The sequence below is a fragment of the Equus przewalskii genome, chromosome 11, assembly GCF_037783145.1.
Source record: "Equus przewalskii isolate Varuska chromosome 11, EquPr2, whole genome shotgun sequence".
Classification (NCBI taxonomy): domain Eukaryota; kingdom Metazoa; phylum Chordata; class Mammalia; order Perissodactyla; family Equidae; genus Equus; species Equus przewalskii.
In genome coordinates this window covers 32,196,699-32,221,270 of record NC_091841.1, presented here as the reverse complement: position 1 = coordinate 32,221,270, position 24,572 = coordinate 32,196,699, and the positions used below count along the sequence as shown (strand labels likewise).

The 24,572-nt window shown below is 58.4% G+C and overlaps 1 protein-coding gene across 7 annotated transcripts in view; it reads right to left on the bottom strand.

Annotated features, from left to right (window-relative positions):
* The window catches only part of KCNQ1 (potassium voltage-gated channel subfamily Q member 1), a 389,488-nt gene that overhangs the window by 224,950 nt on the left and 139,966 nt on the right, over window positions 1–24,572 (bottom strand). For all 7 annotated transcript variants that reach the window (XM_070564497.1, XM_070564495.1, XM_070564494.1 and 4 more), the window contains exons 7-10: window positions 10,137–10,247; window positions 8,937–9,032; window positions 6,016–6,138; window positions 4,932–5,076 (exon numbers count right to left, since the gene is read on the bottom strand). In XM_070564497.1, coding sequence (XP_070420598.1) covers window positions 4,932–5,076; window positions 6,016–6,138; window positions 8,937–9,032; window positions 10,137–10,247 — 475 coding nt within the window. The remainder of the gene's footprint in view (window positions 1–4,931; window positions 5,077–6,015; window positions 6,139–8,936; window positions 9,033–10,136; window positions 10,248–24,572) is intronic.

Genomic DNA, 24,572 nt, shown 5'->3' with positions numbered 1-24,572 from the left:
GGCTCAAAATCTCGGGTAGGCTTCTGAGTCTGTGTTAAAAGTAAAATTCTCCAGGTGATTCGGGGGACCCCCAGGAAAGTTCCAACCTGCAACACCGCTGCCTGGCCATCTGCCAATGGGGAGCTCGTGGCTGCCCTTGTTTTCCTGCCACTAAGCTGAGGACTTTTGTTTCTGGCAACAAGTGGACCTGATGCCATGAAAAGCCTCTCCCTACAAGTTCCCTGAGAGGCTTGCTGAGACGAAAGAAACGTCCCTCCACGGCACCAATGCGCTGGCCTGGCAGGGAGGGGTCCCCACGGGCCAGGGAGGAAGCAGCTGCAGCAAACAGACTGTGCTGGTCTTGACACGCAGGCGCTCCTGGGAGTTTGCCCCCCTGAGGAGATGCAGTGTGGACTTTATTGGCCCCCAAGAAGAAGAGGCAGGGCCTGGAACCAGCACGAGGCAAGAATCGGTAACTGAGGCTCCCTTTATAAACCTGGGCCCCTAGAAAGGCTGAGCCAATAGTAGCCCCAAATCAAACAAGGAAAACCCGTGCATTGGCTACGGAGGAAAAAAGGAAATTCACTAGTCTTGGCCTATTTTTTGGGAGATAAGTCAAAAGTCTCCTCTTCGTATGTGTAGCTTAGGCTCATTCTTACAAGAGGTTGGGTTTGTATTTATGCTAGACAGTTGTCTAGAAAATCCAAAGCTATAAACCAACACCACAGAGGTTCTGGATTGGTTCACTGGGTCACCCTGTACAAGCAAAGGGACAACTTCTCCAGAGAACCTGGTCCCCTCCATCAGGGCACACAGGAACCCCACAGATAACAACCGCCACCACAACCTAAGCTTACAAACCCACAAGAAAACAAGCCACCATGAGCAAGAGTCAGGAGAAGCCACGGTGAGCAGAGTTAGACTCTGAGAACCACAGATGGTGAAGCTATAAGACAGAGGCGATGAAATAAGCATGTTCAAAGGACCTAAAAATTCAAAGTTGTAATGTAAATTATGAGGAAGACACAAGATGCTAAGATCAAGCAGATTAACCCCACATACAAGTACAAACAGAAATGAAAAAAATAAGTGGTAATTGAAATTAAAATCTCAATGGATGGAGTAACCATTGGATTAGATACATCTGAAGTTAATAAACCAGAAAGAAGCCACCGAGGATGCAGCACAGGGAGATGGAGATGGAAAATACTGGAGACAGCCAAAGAGGGCAGAACAAGATGGCCAAGTCGAAGCTTCTAGGAGAGACTAGAGCGATTAGGGGAGGCAATATTTTTAACAATCCATGACATGATGGGGTTGATCTTCCACACGATGAAAGATATAAACCCTCAGATTCAGAAATCACAACAAATTGCAGGCAGAATAAATAAAAATAATTCACCTTGATTCACTGTAGAGAAATGACAGAATATCAAAGTCAAAGAGAAGGTATTCAGAGTCGCCAGAGGGGCGAGGATGCCCTACTTGTCAGTTATCTCCACAGTGCACAGAAGCCAGGAGACCATGGAATATCTCCCGAGTGTTCAGAGAAAATACATATCTCAATCTATAACCTTCTCCCCAACTAAACCATCATCTGAGAGCACAGGCAGAATCCAAACATTCTAGACAAACAAATACTGAGCTGCCTATCGACGAACCTTCACTGAAGAAAGCAAAGGCTTCAGGAAGAAGGAGCTTAAATCCAAACTGTGAGACGGAAAATTGGCAAATCTGTTGGTAAGTATAAGCAAGTCTCAACTGTATACAACAACAACAAGTGACTAATTCAGAGGATTGCTGGGAAAGGTGAAACCCAAACACAGGACAGCAATGGCCCATGAAATGGGAGAGGCAAGAGGCCATGGGGTTTAGAGCACGCCGGGCCCCAGTGAGTTTCAGGGGCCATGGATCAACTGCGGATGGCAGTCAGCGGAGCATTCAGGAGAGAATCCTGCGGGACCCACCAAAAATGCAGAATCAGCACGCACAGCCTTGAAAGGGGGAAGAGGCGAAAGGCAAGGCCGGGTGGGGTGGGCAGCACAGAGAGTGAGCTGCAGGTGGCCGCTGCAGAGCACCCCGTGAGTGGGCTCACAAGAGCTCACCGACGTGAGTGGTGAGTGGGAGCAACAGACCCCCAGTGCAGGCTGGGGCCTCTGTGCATTGGATGCATGTTGCCCCAGCACTTGGGCTTTTGGCACGTCATTCTCTGAACTTCATTGTTTCCCTGAAATGTTTTGTGATGACAGTAAATGGCCTCTCTCTTTCCCCAGTAGCCTATCTTAAACTCCGCTTTGCCCTCCGTTGTTGTACCCGGGGTCTCCGAGTCCCCAGATTCCACCTCCCGCTGGTTTCTAGCTCCTCTTCCTCCCCAGGGTCCCAATGTGACAATATCACTTCAGGTCCTGGACTGGCCTGCCACCATGTCCTGCCCATGGTCCCTGACCTCCCCCATCTCTGCTCCCCCAGGGGAGCAGTATAGCTCACCCACAGCCACTCCTGCTCCGTGGACTTCTGAGATCTGGCCCATTCAACGCCTGTGGGCTCCTGGTCACTCCACACACCCGAGACCTCGAGTCAGGAGCCAGGATGACCCAGACAGCACTGAGTGCGCCGGGAGCCCACATGGGCCTCTCCGTGAGGCAGCAAGGTCAGCACCCACTTTACAGATGAGGTTGCCTAGCCACCGTGTGGAGATGCGCAGAGAGCAGCTGGCCCCCTCCGCGCCTCTGTCCAAGCTGCTCTGCTGCTCATGCCCTTCCTTTCCCTCCCCAGCACTGGTACTCAGCCCTAATGTCACCTCCTCCAAGAAGCCTTCCTAGGCCTGACCAGGCCAAGCCAGGTGCCCATCCCTCAGAGGCCCACACTCCCTGCCACACTGCCGCTTCGCCCATCTTCCTCCTGGGATGGCAAGGACACCCTGCCACCCCACAGGACCTCACTCAGGCCCTGCACAGAGCAGGCCCTCATGAACAGTCACTGGTGAGCCAAGACAGGGTGAGCAATGGAAGGACTAGGACTTGCAAGAGGATAGAAACTGTGAAGGGGGCGCTCCTGCTGCCTGTGCCATCCCTCCCCGTGAGCAAGTCCTCCAGCTGCCAGTTACATTTTCCTGGAACATGGGGATCCATCCAGGAATTACAGCGGCTCAGACAGGCTCTGGAACCCGTCAGGAATGAGAGTGGGCAGCTCTGCCTCAGACACTGGGCCTGAGGGTCACAAGACAGAAGCCCAGAGACACCGTGAGCTTGAGACACAGAGAGAAACCACCGAGGTTGGCGAGAGGCGGGCAGCGGGCGTTGTGCATAGGATGCGTTGCTGTGGGCACTGTGGACAAGCACTGTGCTGGGATGGGGATGACTCCTGCCTAACAGGCCCCTTCACGCACCCAGAAAGTGCTCCCTGGCGAGGTTCAGCTTCGAGGCCTGGGTCTGGCCTGATGGTGGAATTCAGCATGGCTGTCGTGCCCCACCACATGGGAACTGGGGCTGCAGGCCTTTCCCAGTGATGGCATCTGCCCTGGGATTAGCACCCTGTCTCCCCACACCAGGGCTCTCAAGGGCCTCTGGGCGAGGAGGACTCAGGAGTATCAGGTAACCCACGGGGCGGGGGCCACTCTGAATCCCTGGGGGCCAGGGCGACAGCTCAGGCTCCAGAAAGCCAGTGGCTCCGGGCTGGGCTGACTTATCGAGTTGGCAGGAAAGGAAAAACTCCTCCGTGCGGGAGCATTCCACAAAAGGCGCCTGACTCTCCCTGCACTTGCGCCTCATTAACATTCCGCAGATGTCACTAAGGACTCAACACCAACAGGCTGAATGGACAGCATCATTTAGGGCTGCTCCGTATTCAGCAAACAGCAAATGATGCTTCTCCCCACGCCCGACCTGCCCATTAGCATTTGCAGAAAGCCCCCATTTGCATCGCGACAATGGTCTGCCCCTGAATCCGGAGTTGTGGGGGCACTGGGCATTTGTTGGCACAATTGTCCTTTGTGCCCACTCTAGTGGCCAGGCGGGGAGCACGTCCCAGGGGCTCACCAGTGATGTGGCCGGGTCAGAGCCAAATCTCAATGGCATGTGATGAGGCCACGGGTAGCCCAGCACCCAGTGAGGTGGGTGCTCAGGCTCGATCTTGCCCAGCCAACTCCCAAGGAGGATGTCCACCAGTAGCCCCAAGAAGCAGGGAGTGGCTGCAACCCCTCTCCAGAATGCTTTCCGCCCTTCTGCCAGGGCACAGTGACCAGACGCAGGACCCATCATGGGTCAGCCGCCTGCAAACCAAGAGCTTGGCGGGCCAGGCGCCAGCTGCCCATAAGCACAAAGGGTCAGGAACAACATGAACTTGTCATCCTCTGCTGTGCTTGAGACAGTGACATTATCCTCACAACTACGAATAAGCTGGAATGTTCTGGTGGGTGCTGGAACATTCTGCTGGGTGCTGGGAAGAGGTCCAAGAGAGGAGGGATGGACACAGAAATGACAGAAGAGCAAATGCACAGAGCACTGAGGAAGGGGACAGCTGCGGGCACACGCAGTGCTGGTTCTGGACCCCCGGTCCCCACTCCACCAGGAATGGGGGGTCAGCATGTATGTGCTGCTTCCTCTCTGCCAGACTTGGGGCACCAGACACACAGTATGACCAAGGCAGGGCCTGGCTCTCAGCAGCCCAGAGTCTGGAACAGAACAGGAAGAGGGGTCCCTCCAGGGTGGGGGCAGGCCTCCTGGAGGGACATGCCATGGGTGGAAGGAGCCCTAGGACTTTGACAGGCAGATGCTGGGCCAGCAGGAGCCAATGCAAGGCTTGGAACACCTGACGTCCATGGGACCATAGCAAGTGGTCTGGGAGAGCAGTGGGCATCCTTGAAACCCCAGTGGCCCTGGCCAGCCCTGGTGGGTCGGAGCTGAGGGTCCAGGCCCTGTCCCCACTCCTCATCCTATATGAAGGCTTCTTACCAGAATTGTCACAGCACTCCACCAAGAAATGGTCTGGCCTCCGCTCCTCTGAGACGAGGTCACACGTGATGTGAGGGACCATGAGAGTCCTCTCTCCGGGACTCACTCCATTGTCCTTGTCCAGTTTGAACTTTTTTTTCTTTACCTAAAAAAAAGACAATGAATTGGCGGTTCCTGGGCATCCTGTGCCAGGCCCTCCGCCGGCCCCAGAACACCCACCCAGGGGCAGCACCAGCTGGGCCCCTGCTCCAGCACCCTCACACACAGACGAGGTGGGCAGTGGCTTATGGTGCTGCCAGGGTTCCTGTGGGGCTCAGCCCAGTTGCTGCCCTGGGAGTTCATGGCCAACATGGGCAGGTGGCAGGAAACTGGCAAACATAAATATATAAGAACACACCAGGGCAGGTGGTGACAAAGGCTGTGGCCAGCAGGGGGTCAGAGCCTGTGATGAGAGGGTCAATGGGGGCCAGCAAAGACTTCTTCGAGGAGAAGACTTGAAGGAGGTGAGGGAGCAGGCCATGTGGGAATCTGGGAGAATAGTCGAGCATAGGGAACAGTGGGTTCAAAGCCTACAGAGGCAGCCAGAAACGGGCAGAAGCTGCCAGCCGACCTCATCCTTCATTCACTACTCCAGTCAAATCCAGAGTCTCTCGCCTCAAGCCTGCTGGAACTCCCCCGCACTGTGACCTCAAAACCCTCTTCCTCGAGCTGGGATGCCACCTCCGTCCCCTGCCGCCTGCCATACCCAGCACGGAAAGCCCAACATCAAGCCCCTCTCAAGAGCCTTCTCTCCAGCAGCTGGCCAGAATCCAGCCTGTCCCATTCCTGGGGGCTTCCTCTGGACCTCCCAAAGCCCCGGCCTTGGAGCAGCCAGTCCCACATGCTCCGGAGCCTGGGGACACTGGCATGGCGGGGGCCCAGCACAGGGTGTACACCCTCAGTGACTAGAATGGTGCTGACGTCCACTGTGGGCTACACTGAGCTGAAACACCAGGGTCAAGTCCTAGCCGGGAGCTGTGGCTCTCACGGCCTCCCCACCCACTAGTGAGTGCCCCCGTTCTGGTGGCAGGTGGGGGCTGGTTACCATGGCAGACTTCTTGGGCTTGGGGCTGGGGGAGAGCAGAGCGTGGCTCCGGGAGGGCTTCCGCACGTAGATCTTCCAGGTGGAGGAGTCGGGATTCTCAGCTGCGTAGCACCTCCACACCGTCTGAAACCAGCAGAAGGGAGAGGCTGTCCCCTGCTGAGCGCCGGACGGGGCCTCAGGCAGAGAAGTTGCAGCCCACCCCGAATCCTGCCCGTGCATCCCTCCTGGCAGGACAGCCAGGCATCCTGTGTGCCAGCCCCGCCTCTCCCCAGGCTCAGGGCATGGCCCCTCACCTCCCAGAGCCTATTCATGCCCTAGACAGCCTGGCTTGGCCCCTTCCTATGTCAGGCAGCTCATGGCCTGACACACTGACTGTCACTTGCAGCTCAGACACCACAGAGGCTTTCCCCTGTGAACCGCAATCCATCTGCCACCACCTCCACCCACCAGGCCCTCCTGCACTCAGGCCCCGCATAAGGCCCTGGAGATGCCTAGTTGTCTGCCTCCTCTCCAGGCATGCACGGCAAGTGCACAGGCAGGTGCAGAACTGGACAGCGGGGGTCCATCCAGTGAGGACGGGCTGCAGCAAAGAGGTTGGGGGGGCGCGACCAGGCAGAGTGTGAGGAGCAGGGCCCCTGGGGCTGGTGGGAGGAGAGACTGAATGGCCAGGAAGCAAGGCCCCTCTCAGAGACACAAGGCAGGGCCCACGGGTCCCAGCACCATCCTGCAGTTGGGAGGAGCCTCCGGATGGCACATGGGTCCATTCTAGAGGCGACTACCATGCAGGGGATGACCCAGAGGAGGAGATGCCATCGGCAGGGGACCTGAGGGGAGGCCGTGCCACATCTAGGTGGGCAGAGATGGGACAGTAGGGGGTGCCACGAGCTTCCTATGAGGATACATCCTGGGGGTCTTGTCACTGCTGGCGGCCATGGGAGTCTGAGAAGGACGAGGTAGGGACTGTGCTGGCACGCTGGCAGGGTTCCTGGGGTCAGTCATCTCACCCTTGTGATGGGAACCCAGGCAGACATGGCAGCCAGTGGGGGGCATGTGTAGCCCTCACATGCACCCAGGACAATCAGGAAAGGGCCACAGGCCCACTGCCACATCCATGCCAAGCTGCCTCCACATCCCACGGTCCCAAGCAGCCTGTGCATGTCCTACCCGCAAACACGACATCACCTGGCTGCCTCGTGCTTCCTTCCTTGGTTCACACCATGTGCGCTGACCTAGGCCCCAGCTCCAGTCTTTCTGCCGTGGGTGCATCTGCACCCCCTGAACTCACCGGTAAACCTGCCTTCTAAGAGATGCTCATTCCCGAGGTGTGCGATTCCTGGGAGCAGCCCAGGGCTCCTCAGGACAGCCACCCGTGTTCCCGTCCTGCAGGCGGTCTGCCCATGGCAGGCTGGGCCGGTTTTACGGGCCTGATTTATGGTCTCCCCGAAAGGAGAAACTGTGGGGTCATAAAACTGGGCCTGAGAGGGGCCTGGCCCCTCAGCTTTATGGCCACTTTTATTTCCTTCCCGTCCAGGTATAATGTCCAGGCCCCAGACGGTGGGTTCCGGAAGGGCTTCAGAGGAGCGAGCAGAGACCCGGGCTGAGCCACGGCTCTTAGGCTGAACAACGGACAGCTGCCCACCCCTCATTGGGGCCCTGCCGGAGGCCCCTGGGGGGCATTCAGCTCTGGGTGCGCGGGGCGGGGGCCACATGTGCGCTGCTGCTGCCCCGCTAGGCAGAGGGCCCCACATCCACGGCCAGATACATGACGACGCCCATGCTCCAGAAGCCCCTGCCCGGCTGCTCCTCAGGCAGGCCCTGGGCCCACTTAGCCCCTGCAGGGGCCAGCGACTAAGACTCTCAGAGACAAGATTTTCAAATGGGTCTTGTGCGTTAGTCTTCGTTTGCATTAAAAGGGCTGCCCAGTTCTCTGGTGTGTTTTAGGAGCCTGGGGTCACAGACCAGAGCTGAGTGTCTGGGGGCTCAGGGCCACCTGCCTCCTCGCCCATCTCCAGAACCTTCCTTTCCCCACTGCTCTCAGGCTTTGCCTCCTCAGGTCCCCCAGCCCGGGAGCCTCTGGGAAGGTCTCCTTACAGCAACCTTGGGGTGAGGGGAGTGAGAAGCTGACTTGCCTGGCTCCTCACCAGGCAATGAGAGGCCTCAGGGCACATGGAGCCCCTTGCCCACCACCGAAGGCCTGGCACACTGAGCCACGGGCCCTGTGGGGGCAGCTGCTGGGTCTTCTGCAAGCTAAGCGGGCACTGTGAATGCAGAGTGCGGCCCGTGCTGTCAGATCGCTGGTCCTCACCTCCCGTCACCCAAGAGCATTGAGCCCCGTGGGTGCTGGGAGTGGCCCAGAAGGCACTGAGGCTGCACAGGCAGGGCCCTGACCCCTGTGGGGGAGGGCCACAGGGGGACCCATTGCTCCTCCCTTCCAGACTTGCCCCCATGCAGAGCAGGGGCGGCCATAGAAAGAGGAAGAAGATGAGGGAGAGAAATGACACCAAGGCTGGCCTCTGCAGCCAGGAGGTGAGGGGCCCAAAGAACCAGCCACACCAAATCCAGGACCGGCCAGGCCACCTCCTTGTCCCCCAGCCCAGCCTGCAGAATGTGACCCTCAGTGGGAGCTGCAGTGGATGGTGGCGGACTCCCCCGACTTCTGGGCCCACCCTACCAGCATTGCTGGATGGTTCCCGGCAGCAGAAGTTACGACAGGTGAGCACGTCTGTGCTGCGAATGTGGTTCTTCCATGTTCTGGAGAGATCTGAGCACACGGTCTCGGGAGCTTCATGGGTCGGTCACTTCAGGGCGGAGAGTGGTTCCTGACTGCCAGAATGGACGCTGGCTTGTATTTGCCCAGACGGACACAAGGCAACACGATGGCCATGTGGGAGGACAGCAACAAGGCCGCCGCGGTGGGTCACCTGAATGAGCGAGGCTGCCGCCGGAATCTGCCGGTTGAAGTGTTTCTGCCTCTGCTTCTGCTGCACCTTCAGGGCAAAGCCCGAGCCGAGGATCCCCTAGGAAGGGACAGAAACCAGGGCTCGGGTCACACAGGTGACCACTGGTCGGGCCTGGCCTGTAGAACGCAGGAGCTGGGGAGACAGGGTGGACACTGGGTCACTGGCTTGGGGAGGCCCGGCCCGCTTGGCACCGCAGGCCCCACAAACGAGGCTGGCACCTCTGGCTCAGTCAGTCTGCCTGGGCAGAAGGCAGCCCCATCCAAGGGGGCTGCTGCTGCCACCTCAGGATTGCCCCTGTGATAAAGAGGACTAGCTCATTGGGGAGGGAGCTCCCCACCTGCAGAGGAGATCAAGTCATATACCTACACTTGCACATGCATGTGCATATACACACACATACTATCCTATGTGATGTATTTACACATGCACATACACTACACACATATACTGGACAGCACACACATGCCTAGACACACACAATACACATATACACATATGCCATACATGTACTGCACAGAGACAGCACATATACACATCCATGATCTATAGACACACATACATATGCAAATACACACCCCATGTATACCTATGTGACACATATACACACATACACATGCACACACGTACACACACTATGTGGTCTATAACACACATGCTCATACTATGCACATACCACACATATACACGCATAACACACATGCCGACATACATACATAGTGAACTAGAAGATTCTAACGCACACAGTCTATGATTTCTGGAAAGGACATGGATGGAAGCCCCTCCCAGGCAACAGCACAGGACCGCTCCCTCCCTCACCAGGCACATGGACCCCACCTCCGCGGTCATGTTGAAGCCACATTGGCACCTCCTCCCTACCCTCAGGGACCAAATAAGCTAGGCTGCACCCCACCGTCTGCCACAAAAGACCCAGCCATCACCATCAAACCATGCTAGGCTGCCTCCTACACTTGCTACAAAGGACCCCACTGGGGGTTGGGAACAGGAGGGCAGGTGGCTTCCAGAGGCCCTGTGGCAGGTGAGCTGGGTTCTGAATGTGCCGCGCCATGAGTGAGTCTGTTCACCGGGGGACCCCTAGCCAGCCCCAGAGTGTAGAGGAAAGCCAGAGAGCGGTGGAGATGCCACGCAACATGGAGCACCTACCGCCGGGAGTGCGAAGAACGAGATAGCGAAGACGGAGAAGCAGGAGGCAATGGTCTTCCCGACCCGCGTCTGGGGCACTTTGTCTCCATAGCCAATGGTGGTGACAGTGACCTGCAAGGAAGAGGGGCAGCAGTCAGCAGTCAAGGCCCCAGAAACTCAGGATGAGCATCTGTCCAGCCCGAACCCACCTCCACTCAAGACCTGCCACCTTGTGAATGGAGGCCAGGGAGACATCTCATCACCAGATGGCCAAGTGGCTTGGCCAGAGGACCAGTGCCAGAGCAGTGGACAGTTGTGTCTCCCAAACTTAACACTGCAAAGGAAGCACGTCCACCGGGCTGTGCACAGGAGCTCAGCACCAATGGAGGACCAGGGCCCGCCAGCCGGACAAGCAGGCCAGGAGGCCCACCCCATGGGAAGGCCAGGCGTGGCCTCCCTGCTCCACCCGTCTGCCCCATCCCCAAGGAGGTCCACCACCCAGGCCACCGACGTCGCTCTGCGCCAGCCCTCAGAAGGCCGGAAGCTCCCACTGAGGCTGGTCCTCAACAAAATGCCAGGATGGGGATGACATGCCACTTCCTGGCGCCACCCCGGGCACCAGATGTTTCGTTTGTCCTTTTTTTTCTGAGAGAACCAGACGCAGTTCGATCCTTCTTCTCGGTGGGGGAGGTGTCCATCCAGGGTGTGGTGGAACAATGGGAGTGAGGGGCTGCTCCCACCCCGCCCCCACGCCCACACCAGGCTCGCTTCCTACTGGCATCTGAGGTTTGCTCTCTGGGGCCTCTGCCGGCTGCAAATGCCCCAGAGTCTGGGCTGTGGGGCTGCCTGCAGGGTGTTCAAGGTGCCAGCTCCGAGCCTGGCAAGGGGACTTGGGGTGGCCCAGAGTCACAGCTTATCCTGTCACACACTCACATCCACACACCAAGGCAGCAGTCACGGTGGTCCTGTGAGCAGGCAGCCTGGCTGGCACCCGCCTGCCCCATGGGCTTGCCAGCCTGGCTTCTCCTCTCCAGGGCCTCCAGTCCTGGCTAAGAACTGCCTCTGGCAGGCCCAGGAAGGTCTGTACGGTGCCCTCATTCCGTCCCCTGCCCCATGAGGCTGGCACAGGGCGTGGGGAGGCCATTTGACAGACTCTGACGGAAGACAAGGCCCAGAGAAGAAACAGTGAGTTCTACAGTGGTGACCACCCACTCACCCCAGCCCCCCAGAGCCCTGGGTCCTCGGGCCTCCCTGAGCTCTCCACCAGCCACTGAGGGCGGAGGGAGGGAGCAGAGAAGCCCAGTGGCCACAGCTGGGCAGGGACACACACATGTGCACATGGACAGAGACAGACAGGCACACACGAATCAGAATCACTTGAGCCACCCAGGAAAGGCCTGCGGGAAACGGGAGCCACGGAGGAGCCGGGCAGCAGGAAAGGGCGTGGCGCAGAAGACTGAGTTACACCAAGGGCAAGTCACTTCCTGGGGAGGTATGGCCACGTGGTGAGCTCCCATGAGCGGGGATATTACAGGCTGGCCGCTGCTGAGCCCCCCAGCCCGACCGTGCGTCTGTTTATGGTCCCCCTGCTTCTGAGAGCCATCTCCCACAAGTGCCCCCATGGAGCATTTCCCTGCCATGTCAGTGTCCCTCAAACACACATCCCACAGACAGACGCTGAGGGCACCGGGCCTCCTACTACTGGGCCTTTTAAAGGGATCCCCGAGCCTGTGCACGTGGGTGCACACTCACAAATGTGCTTCACACACGCGCGCTAAGACATGCAACAGCCTGATGTGCTCAGGCAGCAGCGTGGCACACACAATCACATGCATCTCAAACACACACAACACAACAAGGTCACATGAAGGGGGGCTGGCACACTCGTCAAGCCCAACTCTCTGGGCACGCTTAGGCCCAACAGCTTACACGCACACACAGGCATGCACCCCGGACCATGGCCTAGGCACCTGCAGGGTGCAGCAGGGGCCACGGGCAAGGCCACTGGCAGGCTGGCAGACAAAGGGGCCTGGGGAGCCCAGAGCCCCCAGAGGGCCTGCACCCCACACGTGAGGCCCGGGTGCATGGAACCAAGGCAGAGGGAGCTGCCAGCGGGGCGGGGCATCCAAGACACCACACCCAGCCCGCTCGTGGAAAGCACAGTCGTCTTTCATAAAATTATTTTATTTACATAATCATATGATGGGTTTCCTATTATTTTAACGAATGAATATAGAAACCTTTTTAAAATTTCTCAGTTTTATTTTCTAATGTGGTATCAATAGTTAAAACCCACATAAACAAAAGCTCTCTGGGGTCTTCAATAATTGTTAAGAGTGCAAAGGGGTCCCGAGACCCACAAGTTCAAGGATGGCGCCACGCGGGGAGTGAGAGGCAGGGTGGCCTCCGAGACGTGCAACCAGGGAGGCGCAGGAGGCGCTCCCACGGGGGGAGAGTTTAATGGGCGCCTGAAACTCAGGCCTCAAGACAAATAACATGTAACGTAACATTTTAAATTACCAAAATTAATGCAAAAAAACCCCCACGATGACTGGGAACCGGATGTAGGTGGGGGAGGGAAGGGGCTCACATGGAAGGCCCCGAGGGCAGAATGGAGCCTGCGCCCATCTCCCCCAGCAGACAAGAGCCCTGGAGGGGGGGACCCCCATCCGCGTCCCCTGGCCCCCATGCCTGGTCCCAAGCTGCCCAGGAGGTGCTGGCACTCCCTGCTGGCCGGGCGGTGGGCAGAAGTGGGAGAGCCCCGGGCCAGGTGTCCCCCAACCCCTCCGTGGAGGGCTAAAGCCCAGAGCTGGGAACCTCAGCCTCCCCTCTCAGACCCTGTCACAGACCCTCTTTGTCAAGTTAAAGACATCCTTTCAGCTCTTTGAGGAAATGGCCCATCCCCGCAGAGCTGTTTGTTTTTCCTGAATTCACAGACACAAGCAGCTCAGGAATGGGCTGTTTTATAGCTGCTGTGCTCAGAACTTGCCCTCGATGGCGGGCCATCCAGAATGCAGATCTGCACGTCCGTCCCCCAGGCCCACAAACTCGGGGAGACACAACCCAGCCGCTGCAGCACACACTCCCCCCGCCCGGTGCCGCCCGGGCCATGGCGCACACAGGCTGGCTCACATGAACCCATGGATGGCATCCTGCCCATGACAGGACCATGGAGGTGGGCGGGGGGGTGGGGGCAGCCAGGCCATCCTTGTCCTCCCAGGAGTGGGAGCTGGAGTATGTCCTGCACCGTTTGTGTCTCTCCTTTGTGTCTTCACTCACATTTTGAGGACAGGAGGCAGGAGAGAACCTTCCAGTTCCCCCCCACACACGTTCTGTCCTGAAAAGCTGGCACTGGCACCATTTTATTCTCTCCTTTGTAAACAGCCTTCCCTTCAAGGGAGATAAGGGCCTGCCCGGAAACCCCACCTCCACTGTGGAGGCCGTCAGCCTGCGGCCACCCCAGACCAGGCCCACCTGGAGATGTCATGGTTGTCCATCCAGAGGGAAAGGGCAAGAGGACGATGCCAACGCAGACACTTAGGGGCTCACATCACAGGTGGCACCTCTGATGGGCAAACTTGAGATGATGCTATGCGTTAGGCACCATCTTACAGAGGGGAAAACTGAGGCTGGGGGTCAGTCACTGTGCCTGAGATCTCCCCACTGGTAAGTGACCGAGCTGGCACTGAACCAAGGCCCACATGACCCCACAGGCCATGCCATGCCATGACGTCAGGAGGCCTGCAGAAGAAGCCTGAGGCTGGAGGCTGCTGCCCCGTCACAGGCCCAGGCCTTGCGCAGCCTCCGGCCACCGACCTGCCCGGACGAGGCTGCAAAGACAGAGCCAGGGAGAGGGCAGCCTTGGGGAGGAGAAGCGTGGACAGAGGGGCAGGCTGCTGAGAGGCAGGGCTGTCTCAGGGCAGCGAAGGAGGAGCAGCGGTCCTGGGCTCTTGTGCCCAGGGGACGCCCAGCCCCGGCTTGTCGTGGGGCTGCCCCAGGAGACCCCAGCCCAGCTGGTGGAAATTGGCCGTGAAGGGGGCAGACGCCGGTCCGCAGGGGCCGAGGGAGCAGCCCAGGCCAGCTTGCAAACTACGAGCAAAAACAAAAGCTGCCCCAGACCCCAAAATAAACCCACTTCCTTTCAGCAGGAAAAAGGAAATCGATGAACACAGATCCGTGCTGGCCCGGGGCTTCTCGTCCCTTGAGTTTATCTTCTCCCTCACAGCAACCTTGGATCCTGGGCCCGGTTGAGTACCGTGGCCCCGCTCAGCGTGGCTCACAGGCCCTAGCACCCCTACACGGGGATACGGACTACAAGGACTGATGAGAAGGGCCGTGCCCAGGGTCGTCCTGCAGAACCACTGGGTGGGGTCAGGACCTCCCTCACCCCTCCTCCTGAGCGGGAGCCCCAGACAGAGGCTGACATGACGCCGTGGACACCCTGGGTGCCGGCCAGGCCACGTCTACCCCGCAGAATGGCCAGGCTCAAGGTCCCACATGTTGGATGCCCAGGCGACTCTGCCTTGAGAGCTCAGTTCAGATATCACCTCCTCAGGAGGCCCTCCTGGATTCCCAGGGCGGGCAGAGGAGGTCCTCCACGGACCCAGCAAATCTCTGTGTGCAGACCCCGTCTGTGACTCCGAGAGCACAAGACCAGGACTGCCCAACCCCTGCTGTACCCTAGTGCCATGCAGAGCAGCCTGCAGCGACATGCCTGACATCACATCCAAAAGTAAAGAAATGTGCCCTCGTACCAAGAGCCAGCCTCGCCAAGAGGCCCGCGGCGTCCAAGGAACGTCTTCACAGCAACAGAAACAGCCGCTGCCTTCCCGGGATCACGGCCCACTCAGTGAGCCCCACAGTGGCCCTAGGAGGTTGACCTGTTGTCTCTCCCATTGTACAGATGGGGAAACTGAGGCACAGAGCAGTCATACGCTCTGCCCTGGCCCCAGAGCCAATGTGGTGGTGCAGCTGTCTTTGCACCCCAGGAAGCTGACTCCGTGGTCTGCCCTCCCCATCTCTGCCTCACTGACCTGCTCTGTCATTCATTCATGAGCCCCTGCCCTGCTGCCAGCCTTGCCCAGGCCCTGGGAAAGGGAATCAGACACACAAGGTCCCTGGGACGCTGGAGGGGCCGCTCTGTGAGGAAAGTGCTGCAGGCAGGTTGGGGGGGTGGGGAGGCAGGGGCAGAACAGGACCCTCAAGACTAGCAGGACTAAGAGTGTGATTGGATCATGGCAGCCATAAACACTTGAGTGTGAATTAGCTTGCTGTAGGGTCATCACCTGGTGTCTAGCTTTGGGGAGCACCAAGAGAACCACGGCTGGTAGCGGCCCTCTAAAATTTACTACAGCCTTTACTTTGTCCTCGTCCTCTCTGGGTGCCTGGCGCCCAAGGCTTTCTGTGTTCTCACAGACAACTCTCCAACAATCACAGAAGTAGGTACTCACACCCATTTTACAGATGAGCCCAGAGATGTTGGGTAACCTGCCCAGGGCCACATAGCTAGCTGGTCGGTGGTGAAGCTGGGATGCAGTACCACGTCTGACTCCAACCCCCAGCTCCTGACCACTACATTACCCCACTGCCTCCTGTTTCACTGTTTCCTGATGCTGACCATGTTTCTTCCCCTCAGGATGAAGCTGGAAAGTTCTTACCCTTGCTGACATGAGCTGAACCCCACCCCAGAGGAAACCAATTCTGTACACCACCCTCACGGGGCCTGCCTTGGCCATGTAAGAAATCCCCCCAGGTGTCGGTCAGTGGGCAGTAAGTACAGAGAGATGGACCTGCTTTGTGGACTCCTACTCATCCTGCAAAACCCAGCTGTAAAGGCCTTTCTCTGGCTGGGCTCCCAGAGCCTGCATTTCTCACGCCATACACTATAGTCTACAGAGGAAGGATCATACTGGGGTGGGCAGTGGCCTGGGGACAAGCAGACCCTCTGTTCTCTGCTGCCCAGCACTCCCAGGCCTTGTGCGGAGCTCCCGGCAGAGAAAGAGCCCTGGAACGGGTAGGGTCTGGGTGCTGGGGGGCTGGCCCACCATACCCAGGCCCACACAGCCTCAGTTTCCCCAGCTTCAGACGAGGTCCTGACACTGGCCCTACCCACTTGGCGGTGCTACCAGGGCTTACATAGGAATGTCTGGGAGGCCCTGTCCTCACCCAGGCCCCACTCAGCCCCTAGACCCCTCTGGCCTCCTCCTGCCAGGATGCCGTACAGCCTGGGAAGCCAGGACCCTCTGGAGTCGACGGCTAGGGAGAGAGGGGACAGGAGTCAGACTCTATTTTAGATGGTGGCTGAGACGCAGAGCCGGCTCCCAGCCTTTCACTCTCAATTCTAAATTTAGACGCAGGGGTAAACAGAGCCGGGCAGGCTTCTGATTTGAGAGACCCCCAGGCGCTAAACAGAGGAGCCCGTGTGTGCAAAACTGCCTTTCCCTCCACTCCGACTTTCATACAAACAAACGCAGTTTGTTCCAAGGGCAAAGAAAAAAGTCTTAAATCCTCCCCAAACACCTCAGCAGCCAGGTGTGGGGCGCCACATGTAGGGGAGCAGGGAGCCCTCACACCCGAATCAGGCGTCCCCACCCGGGGTGGGGGGACATCAGCCGCTGACCTGGCACCTTTGCTGGACAGAGTGGAAACTGAGGCTGTGAGAGGAGGGACCTTCTCATGAAGTCCACCTGGGCCACCCACCGTCCTGGGCTGAATGGCATCCCCCCGAAATTCTTGTCCACCTGGACCCTCAGTATACAAGCTTGTTTGGAAATAGGGCCTCTGTGGAGGTGATTAAGTTAAGGAACTCGAGTTGAGATCATCCGGGGTTACCCAGCTGGGCCCTAAATCCAACGACAAATGTCCTTATAAGAGACAGAAGATGTGGCCACAAGCCCAGGAGCACCTGGAGCCCCCAGAAGCCGGAAGAGGCAGGAAGTATGATCCCCTGGAGCCTCCAGAGGGAGTGTGGGCCTGCGACACCTCGATTTCAGGCTGTCCTCCAGAACTGGAAGAGAATACGTTTCTGTTGTTTAAAGCCCCCTAATCTGTGAGACTTCATTGCATCAGCCCCAGGAGACCCCAACACCCACTGTCCCGGGTGCCATGGACAGAACCGTTCTACGCACATCAACTCACTCATTCATTCACACAACAGACACCCACTGGCTGAGCCCAGATGCTGAGGACACCTGGGGCCACACCTATGGCACCCACAGCCCAAGGGGCTTGAGAGCGTCTCCACATGGCGGGTCCCCAGCAGGATTCGCCACCGCTCTCCAAAGGAAACCCAGTGGACGGCACTTCCCATACCCCAGCCGCCCAGACGCTCTATTTTAGGGTCCATCTCACGCATCTCTGAGAAGCTGGGCTGGCTCCTGGCTGGCCCCTAGCCCAGGCCTGGGGAGGCGTGCAGACCCAGCAGAGATCAGATATGGCCCAGCTTCCAGCCCTCGCTCCCGTTAGGTGCCCTCTGGCAGCACCCCCCATTGAGCAGACCTCCTCCTCGGCCTGCTGAGGCCGGGGAGCCGTGGACAGTGTCGGGTAGGGGGGTGGCGTCACTCCCCCTTGGGGTGAAGGAAGCCAGGACAGAGGAGACAGAACAACTGCCGGGGCGCAGTTGCAGTTGGCAAACTGGCCCGAAGCCCCGATCGGGGCCGCCCCGGCTTGCGTTTCTTGGGCTCTGTTTGTCCGAGACACGCCAGGAACACAGCCCATAACTCAAGGCTCGGGCTGCTCCCGACCGGACAGCTGCAGGGGCAGCCGCTGCTATGAATGGGAGCCGTTTGCCCCGGAGCCCCGGCAGAGGGGGCCCAGGCGGCCCAGGGGCGCAGGGCCCGGCAGGAACAATGGCCAGGCCAGGGCCCGTGGTGACCGAGGCTGGGGCTGCAGCTGACGGCGCGGGCCGGGGCACCCGTGCCAAGCTGGGCACAAAGGGGCCGTTTTCCCGGCCGGCGGGCGGATGTTTGCACAGGTGTGGGAGTGGGAGCGCCCCGGCCGCGGCCAGGGGCAGGGAGCAGCCCGCGCCCTCAGCCCCGGGCGCCAGAGGCAGGGAGGGCAGCGCCGGCCGAGCCCGCTTATCAGCGCTGTGGCGGGCAGTGCCCCACGCGCCTCCTGCAGCGCGGCGGGTCCCTGGGAACCCTCCCGACTCTGGGTAGCCTGTTCCTACATGGGCCCTGCCTGTCGCTAGGACGGGACCCCTCCGCCAACCACGGGCAAGCTCCCTGCCGGGGACTGAGCCCGCCCACCCAAACCTGCTGGGGCCTGCCACGCCTGGGCTGCGGGGCACAAGCCTGCAGGAGGGCAGGCGGGCAGACAGAGCTGGAACCTGGGCCTTCCCCAACCCAGGAGCTTAGTCTTTGCCCTCCCTGAGCAGCCTGGCATGTTGGAAGCTTCCAGAAAACACGCTGACTCAGCCAACATCAAGAACCCCGCTGCGTGCCTGGCCTCACAGGGGTGGGGACGCAGAAACGGCAGGGGCATGTGCCTGCCCAGGGAGCCACAGAGTGGCATCCCGCCCCGCCGAAAAAAGTGGGGATGGGCCTCCCTCCTGGAGGAGGGCGGGGAGCCCCAGGAGAGAGCCTGGCCTGCCCCTTCTGGAAGGGAACGCATTGGGGACAGACACAGCTAGGGCCTGGCACAGCCGTTGTCCCCCACCCACTGCCCCTTCCACCCTGCGCTGCCCCCAAGGCCTCGGCGCTACCTCATGCAGGCTGCAACCCTCTCCTGCCCCAGCCGGAGTGAGCCTAGACATCAGCCAGCCTGCCCCCAGCTCAAAGGGACTCCCCCTCGGCCTTGCACAGCTTGTAACCAGGGCCAGTGCCCCACTGTTGTCACCCACGCCACCACTCCAGGCTCAGTTCTAGAGCGTCCTGGGGCACTAGCTCCTTGCACCCCGAGAGCATGTTGAAGGAGGTAGTGTTGCGTGTGCCCCACGGGACAGCCGGGGAGTTCCGGGGCCTGGCTGTGCCCCAGAGACAGCCCACACCCCTGCCTTCCCCTACAGCGAGCAGCCGTCCCAGGCTGCCTCAGGGCCCTGCACTTGCTGTTCCCCATCCCTGTGGGTGGTAAGCTGCCGGCCACCCTGCAGATAATTCCCAGGATCTGCCTCCTCTCCGTGAGGTCGGAGATGTGAGTGGCAGGTTTGGTGCCCTGAAAACTTGCTCCGCGGGCCCACAGTCCAGTGACGCCGGGTTCCCGCCAGCAGCGGCACCCACGTAGCACGCAGTCAGACCTCCTGCAGCTGGCTGAGGCCCCCGGACCATCCACGGCAAACCCGAGTGGTGTTCACCTTCTGCGGGATCATCTGCTTCTGCTTTCCATCCACCTCTCCTGCACAGTGGCAGCTCAGGGGAGCTAAGAGCCACCCAGCCTGGGTCCCAGCCACTTCCAAGCAGAAGCTGGGTGGTTGGTGGAGGGGGAGGGAGCACACCAGCCAGGCTCTGCCCTCAGCTCGCCCAAGGAGTCCCATCTTCGCAGCCAGGGGAGCCCCTGTGCCCCTGGTGCAGAACCCACACTTTTCTGGACTACTTTGCCTCTCAGGGCACAGCCCGCTCTGGCATTACTGCTGCCCAGGGCCAGCTACCAAATTCACAGGCCTGGCGCATGTCACCACGTGGGAGACCTCCTCCATCGGAGGTCCTCCCACCTGTCCTGGGTGCCTTGTTTGAGACATAATGTCAAGCTCCTCGACACAGGGGCAGCTGTGGGGCCAGCACAGGCCCTCAGAGATGCAGGGCACACATCTGACCCCACCGTCCCACATCTGCACCCAGGGTGAAGGGCGGCCGGGGCCTCAGGGCCGGGGTACAGGCGAGGGGACAGGTAGCGGAGGACTCGGGCCCCGGTGGGGCGGGCAGAGCTGGGACCCAGCGTGAGCTGAGGCTCCAAGTGCCCCGCACCCACTCCAGCACCTCTGACTTCCCTCACAAACACAGGTTCAAAGACAAAAAGGTTAGGACGTCAAGTGTGCAGCCACCGAGGGTGCGGCCTTCTGAGTGCTGGCACTGTGCTTAGCCGCTGGCCCACCACACCTGGCCACAGCCAGCTTCAACCCCAAGCCTGCAGGAGGGGTTTTGAGCATTCGGGCAAGGAGTGCCCCTGTTGAGGCACGAAATCTTCAGAACCCAGAGCCCCCCAGCCCATGGGCAACGTCCTGCCCTCTGCTGTCTGTGGCCCTGCAGCCCCCACACTGGACAGCCCTGTCCGAAGTCCCAACTTACTACCCCCCACCAAAGGGCATCTGCATAGCTGCCAAACTCGACACGGCCCGACTCGTTCACGGCGTCCTTCTCGGCCAGGCACACGAAGTAAGAGGAGAAGATGAGGCCCAGGAAGCCAATGTACAAGGTGGTTATCAGCTCCTGGAAACAGAGCGAGCAGAGAAGGCGCCCGTCATCTGGGCTCCCGGGCATCCAGCGGCCTCTGCGAAAATGCCTGGCCAACATCACAGGCAGCGGGGGCCTGCCCAGCAGCAAGTTCCAACATTTACCAGAAAGTTCTACGTAAATTCCAGCATGTTTTACATGCAGACATCAGACTTCAAAATAACTATTTCTCACAACTCTTGTAAAAGGCCAGTGCTGGGTCCTGCCCCCAGGAGTGAGGCGGGCCCCCAGCCCTGGCCTGGACAGACGGTCTGGGCTTCACAGGCTCTGCTGCTGCGGCTCTCTGTCCTGCAAAGCCGTGGTGGGAGGAACGGCTAGGCCCTCTTGGAGGGGAGCAGGTGGGCCACCTCCACCCCCCCGGGGCTATTCTTGATCTGCCCAGTTCTAGATTTCTGAGCCTCCTGGACCTTTTTCCACCTTGCATTTCTGTCTTTTCATTTGCCCCATAGTCTCTTGTCCCCAGCTTGAAGGAACATCATTAGCCTGGCAGGCCAGGGATGCTGGCACCATTGGTATGGACAGAACGGCCCACCTGGCTTGGACTAGGGCTTGGCTGAGCCCCTGCACTGCACCCTGTCTGTCCCTATTCCAGGCCCCTGCACCTCCCCCGGACCACCCACCTGACGGTGGATGAAGACCACGGAGCCCAGCAGCCTCCAGGTGCCTCCCTGGCGGTCGACATGCAGCATTCTCAGGATCTGAAGGAATCAGATGCCCCTGCGAAAGAGAAGTCTCCATGCCCCGTCCAGACCACTCCACCCAGGCACCTCAAAGCCTGGCTCCGAACCTACCCACTCACCATTGTGCAACCCCCAACGCCCCTCACCCCCTTCCTCAAGCACAGGCTGAGGGCTAGGGGCAGACTGCTTCTGGGGGAGGCCCCGGGATCACCCCAGTTTACAGAAGAGCAGACTGAATCCTGGAAATGAACTAGTGCTCGTTCTGGGTCTGGAAGCCAGGCAGCCTAACTCAGCAGGGGCCCCAAGCCGGCCGCCCACCCCAGCACACCAGCCCGAAGCTCTCTCCCCTCCCAGCCAGGAGAGCTGCAGCCCAGCTGTACCTGATGGCTGAGGTGGCAAACACCTGCCCTTTGGAGCCCACGCAGAGGACAACCATGGAGGCCACAACCACAATGAGGTCTACGGGGGACAGTGTGACACCACCATCACCAGCCAGGCAGCTGGCTCAGGGCAAGGAGCCTGGCAGTTGGGTGGGACAGGGCCTGACAAAGGGGAGACAGAGATACCTTGGATGGGGAGACTCAGCCCTCTGTCTCGGGCACATGCAGAGCCCACCTGGCCCCAACGCCCTGGCCCTGGCTCACAGGCCACTGAGGGCAGCAGACACTGACGCCGTACTAAAGCACAGTCAAGACCCCCGCCCGTGATCAGCATCTGAGGACAGGGGACCCTGGTGTGGAGGCTGGCTCCCGTGCTGGGGGACTTGGGATGTCACCTTGCTGGCCTTGGGGTCCTGCCCCATTATAGGCAGGGTAGCCTGGGGGTCTCTCTCTCCTCACGGGTACCCTGCTTGCTGGTGCTCATGATAGGCGCCCGCCCCACAGAGCCCCCTTCCTGGGGATGGGGCCAGCCCTTGCCTGGGAACCTCGGGGTGAAGTTTCCGTGGGGGCAGGCATGACTCACCAATGATGGAAATGGGCTTCCGGGCAAAGCGCAGCCACCCCCAGATGCCCACGTACTTGCTGCGGCAGCCTGCTGACCAGAGGCGGACGGCATACTCTGTCCCAAAGAACACCACCAGGACGATCTCCTGCGGGGCAAAGGGGCACGAGCTCACCACGCGGCCAGCCATGACACCTGTTCAGGCGGGGCTACTCCAATGGGCAGGCCCCCAATGTGGGAGCCTCTGCTGAGAGACGTCGCAAGAGCAGCCGGTCAGGGTCCTGGTCTGCATCGCCCCTCCGGAGAGGCCAGCGACCCAAGCCCAGGTCCCCTGCTGGTGGACACCAGTGAGGCCTGCTTCTCTTCAGACCAGGGCTTGACCATGCCCAAGGGGACATCCATGCCAGAGCTCAGGAGCAGCTCTGGGTCTTGTGCTCTCGTCTGGCCCCAAGAAACACGACATCTGAAGCCCACGTTCTCCAGCCAGCACTCATTTAAACCACTGAGTCCCCAGAGTGCAGGCCATACATCCCAATTAGGGGGTTGGAGAACATCTGTCCTCATGGACAATCCCTCTGTCACCTCACATGGCCACCATGCCACCAGGGACACAGTGTCCACCACTTGGCAGCCTTCACTGGGGCGCAGGTGCAAGAGCTCCCTGGGGCAGGGGAGCTGGGTCACAGGAGAAAGCAGGGTCTCAGAGGGCGTCACAGTCCTAAAGGGAAGGGCAGGTACAATGTCACCTGTGAAATAATGCCCCCTAGAGGGCCTTCCCATGGCCCAGGCCTCCAGCAGAGACTGTTCCACAGATGAGCCCTATAGTCACGGCACTCTGGGGAGGTGAGGGGAAGCCAGAGAGCAAGGACCAACACCTGGTTTACGATGGACAGGCAGGTGGGTGGAAGGAGAGATGGAGGGACGGAGGAAGAAAGGGATGGGTAGATGGGCCAATGAGGATGGATAGCGTAAGAATTAATTCAAAAGGAAAGTGCTGTACACCAACCAATTGGATACCCGAGACGAAATGGACAAAATCTTAGAAACGCAAAACCTACCAAGACTAAATCATAAAGGAATAGACAATCTGGGGGCTGGCCCCATGGCACAGTGGTTAGGCAGCCCGAGTACGTGGGTTCAGATCCCAGGTGTGGACCTACACTACTCATCAGCTATGCTGTGGCAGCATCCCACATATAAAGTGGAGGAAATTGGCACAGATGTTAGCTCAGGCTAATCCTCCTCAAGCAAAAAAACCAAAAAAACCAATCTGAATGGACCCATAACTAATAAAGAGACTGAATCAGTAATCAAAAATCTCCCAGCAAAGAAAAGCCAGAACCTAATGGCCTCACTGGTGAATTCTATCAAACATTTAAAGAAGAACCAATACCAATCATTCTTAAACCTTTCCCAAAAAATTGAAAAGGAGAGAACATTTCCTAACTCGTTCTATGGGGCCAGCATGAGCCTGATACCAAAGCCAGACAAAGACATTACAAGAAAAGAAAACTACAGGCCAGTATCCATTATGAATATTGATGCAAAAATCCTTGGAGCCGGCCCCGTGGCCGAGTGGTTGCGTTCGCACGCTTCACTTCGGTGGCCCAGGGTTTCGCTGGTTCGAATCCTAGGTGCGGACATGGCACCACTCATCAGGCCACGCTGAGACAGTGTCCCACATGCCACGACTACTAGTACCCACAACTAAAAAAATATACAACTATGTACTGGGGGGATTTGGGGAGAAAAAGCAGAAAAAAAAAAAAAAAAGATTGGCAAGAGTTGTGAGCTTAGGTGCCAATCTTTAAAAAGTAAAAAAGTCCTCAACAGGATACTAGCAAACTCAATTCAGGACCATTTTAAAAGGAGTATACACCATGACCAAGTGAGATTTATTCCCGGAACGCAAAGAGGGTTCAACATACGAAAATCAATCAGTATAATACACCACATTAACAGAATGAAGGAAAAAAACCACATGATCTCAATCGATGCAGAAAAAGCATTTGACAAAATTCAATACCCTTTCATGATAAAAAAAAAAAAGACCAGTAAACAAATTAGGAATAGAAAGAAATTACCTCCACATAATAAAAGCCATATATGAAAAACCCACAGTGAACATCATATCAATGGTGAAAGGCTGAAAGCTTCTCCTCTGAAGAACAAGGCTCTCACCACTTCTATCTGACATAGGACTGGAGGTTCTAGCCAGAGCAATTAGGCGAGAAAGAGAAATAAAGGCACCCAAATCACAAAGGAAGACGTAAAAGGATCTCTGTTTACAGATGATATGACCTTATGTGTAGAAAACCCTAAAGATGCCACCAAAAACGGTTCAATCTAACAAATGAATTCAGCAAAGCAGGATACAATGCCAATGCACAAAAATAAGTTGCATTTCTATATCAGTCACATTGTTTCTACAAACAATAAACAATCTGAAA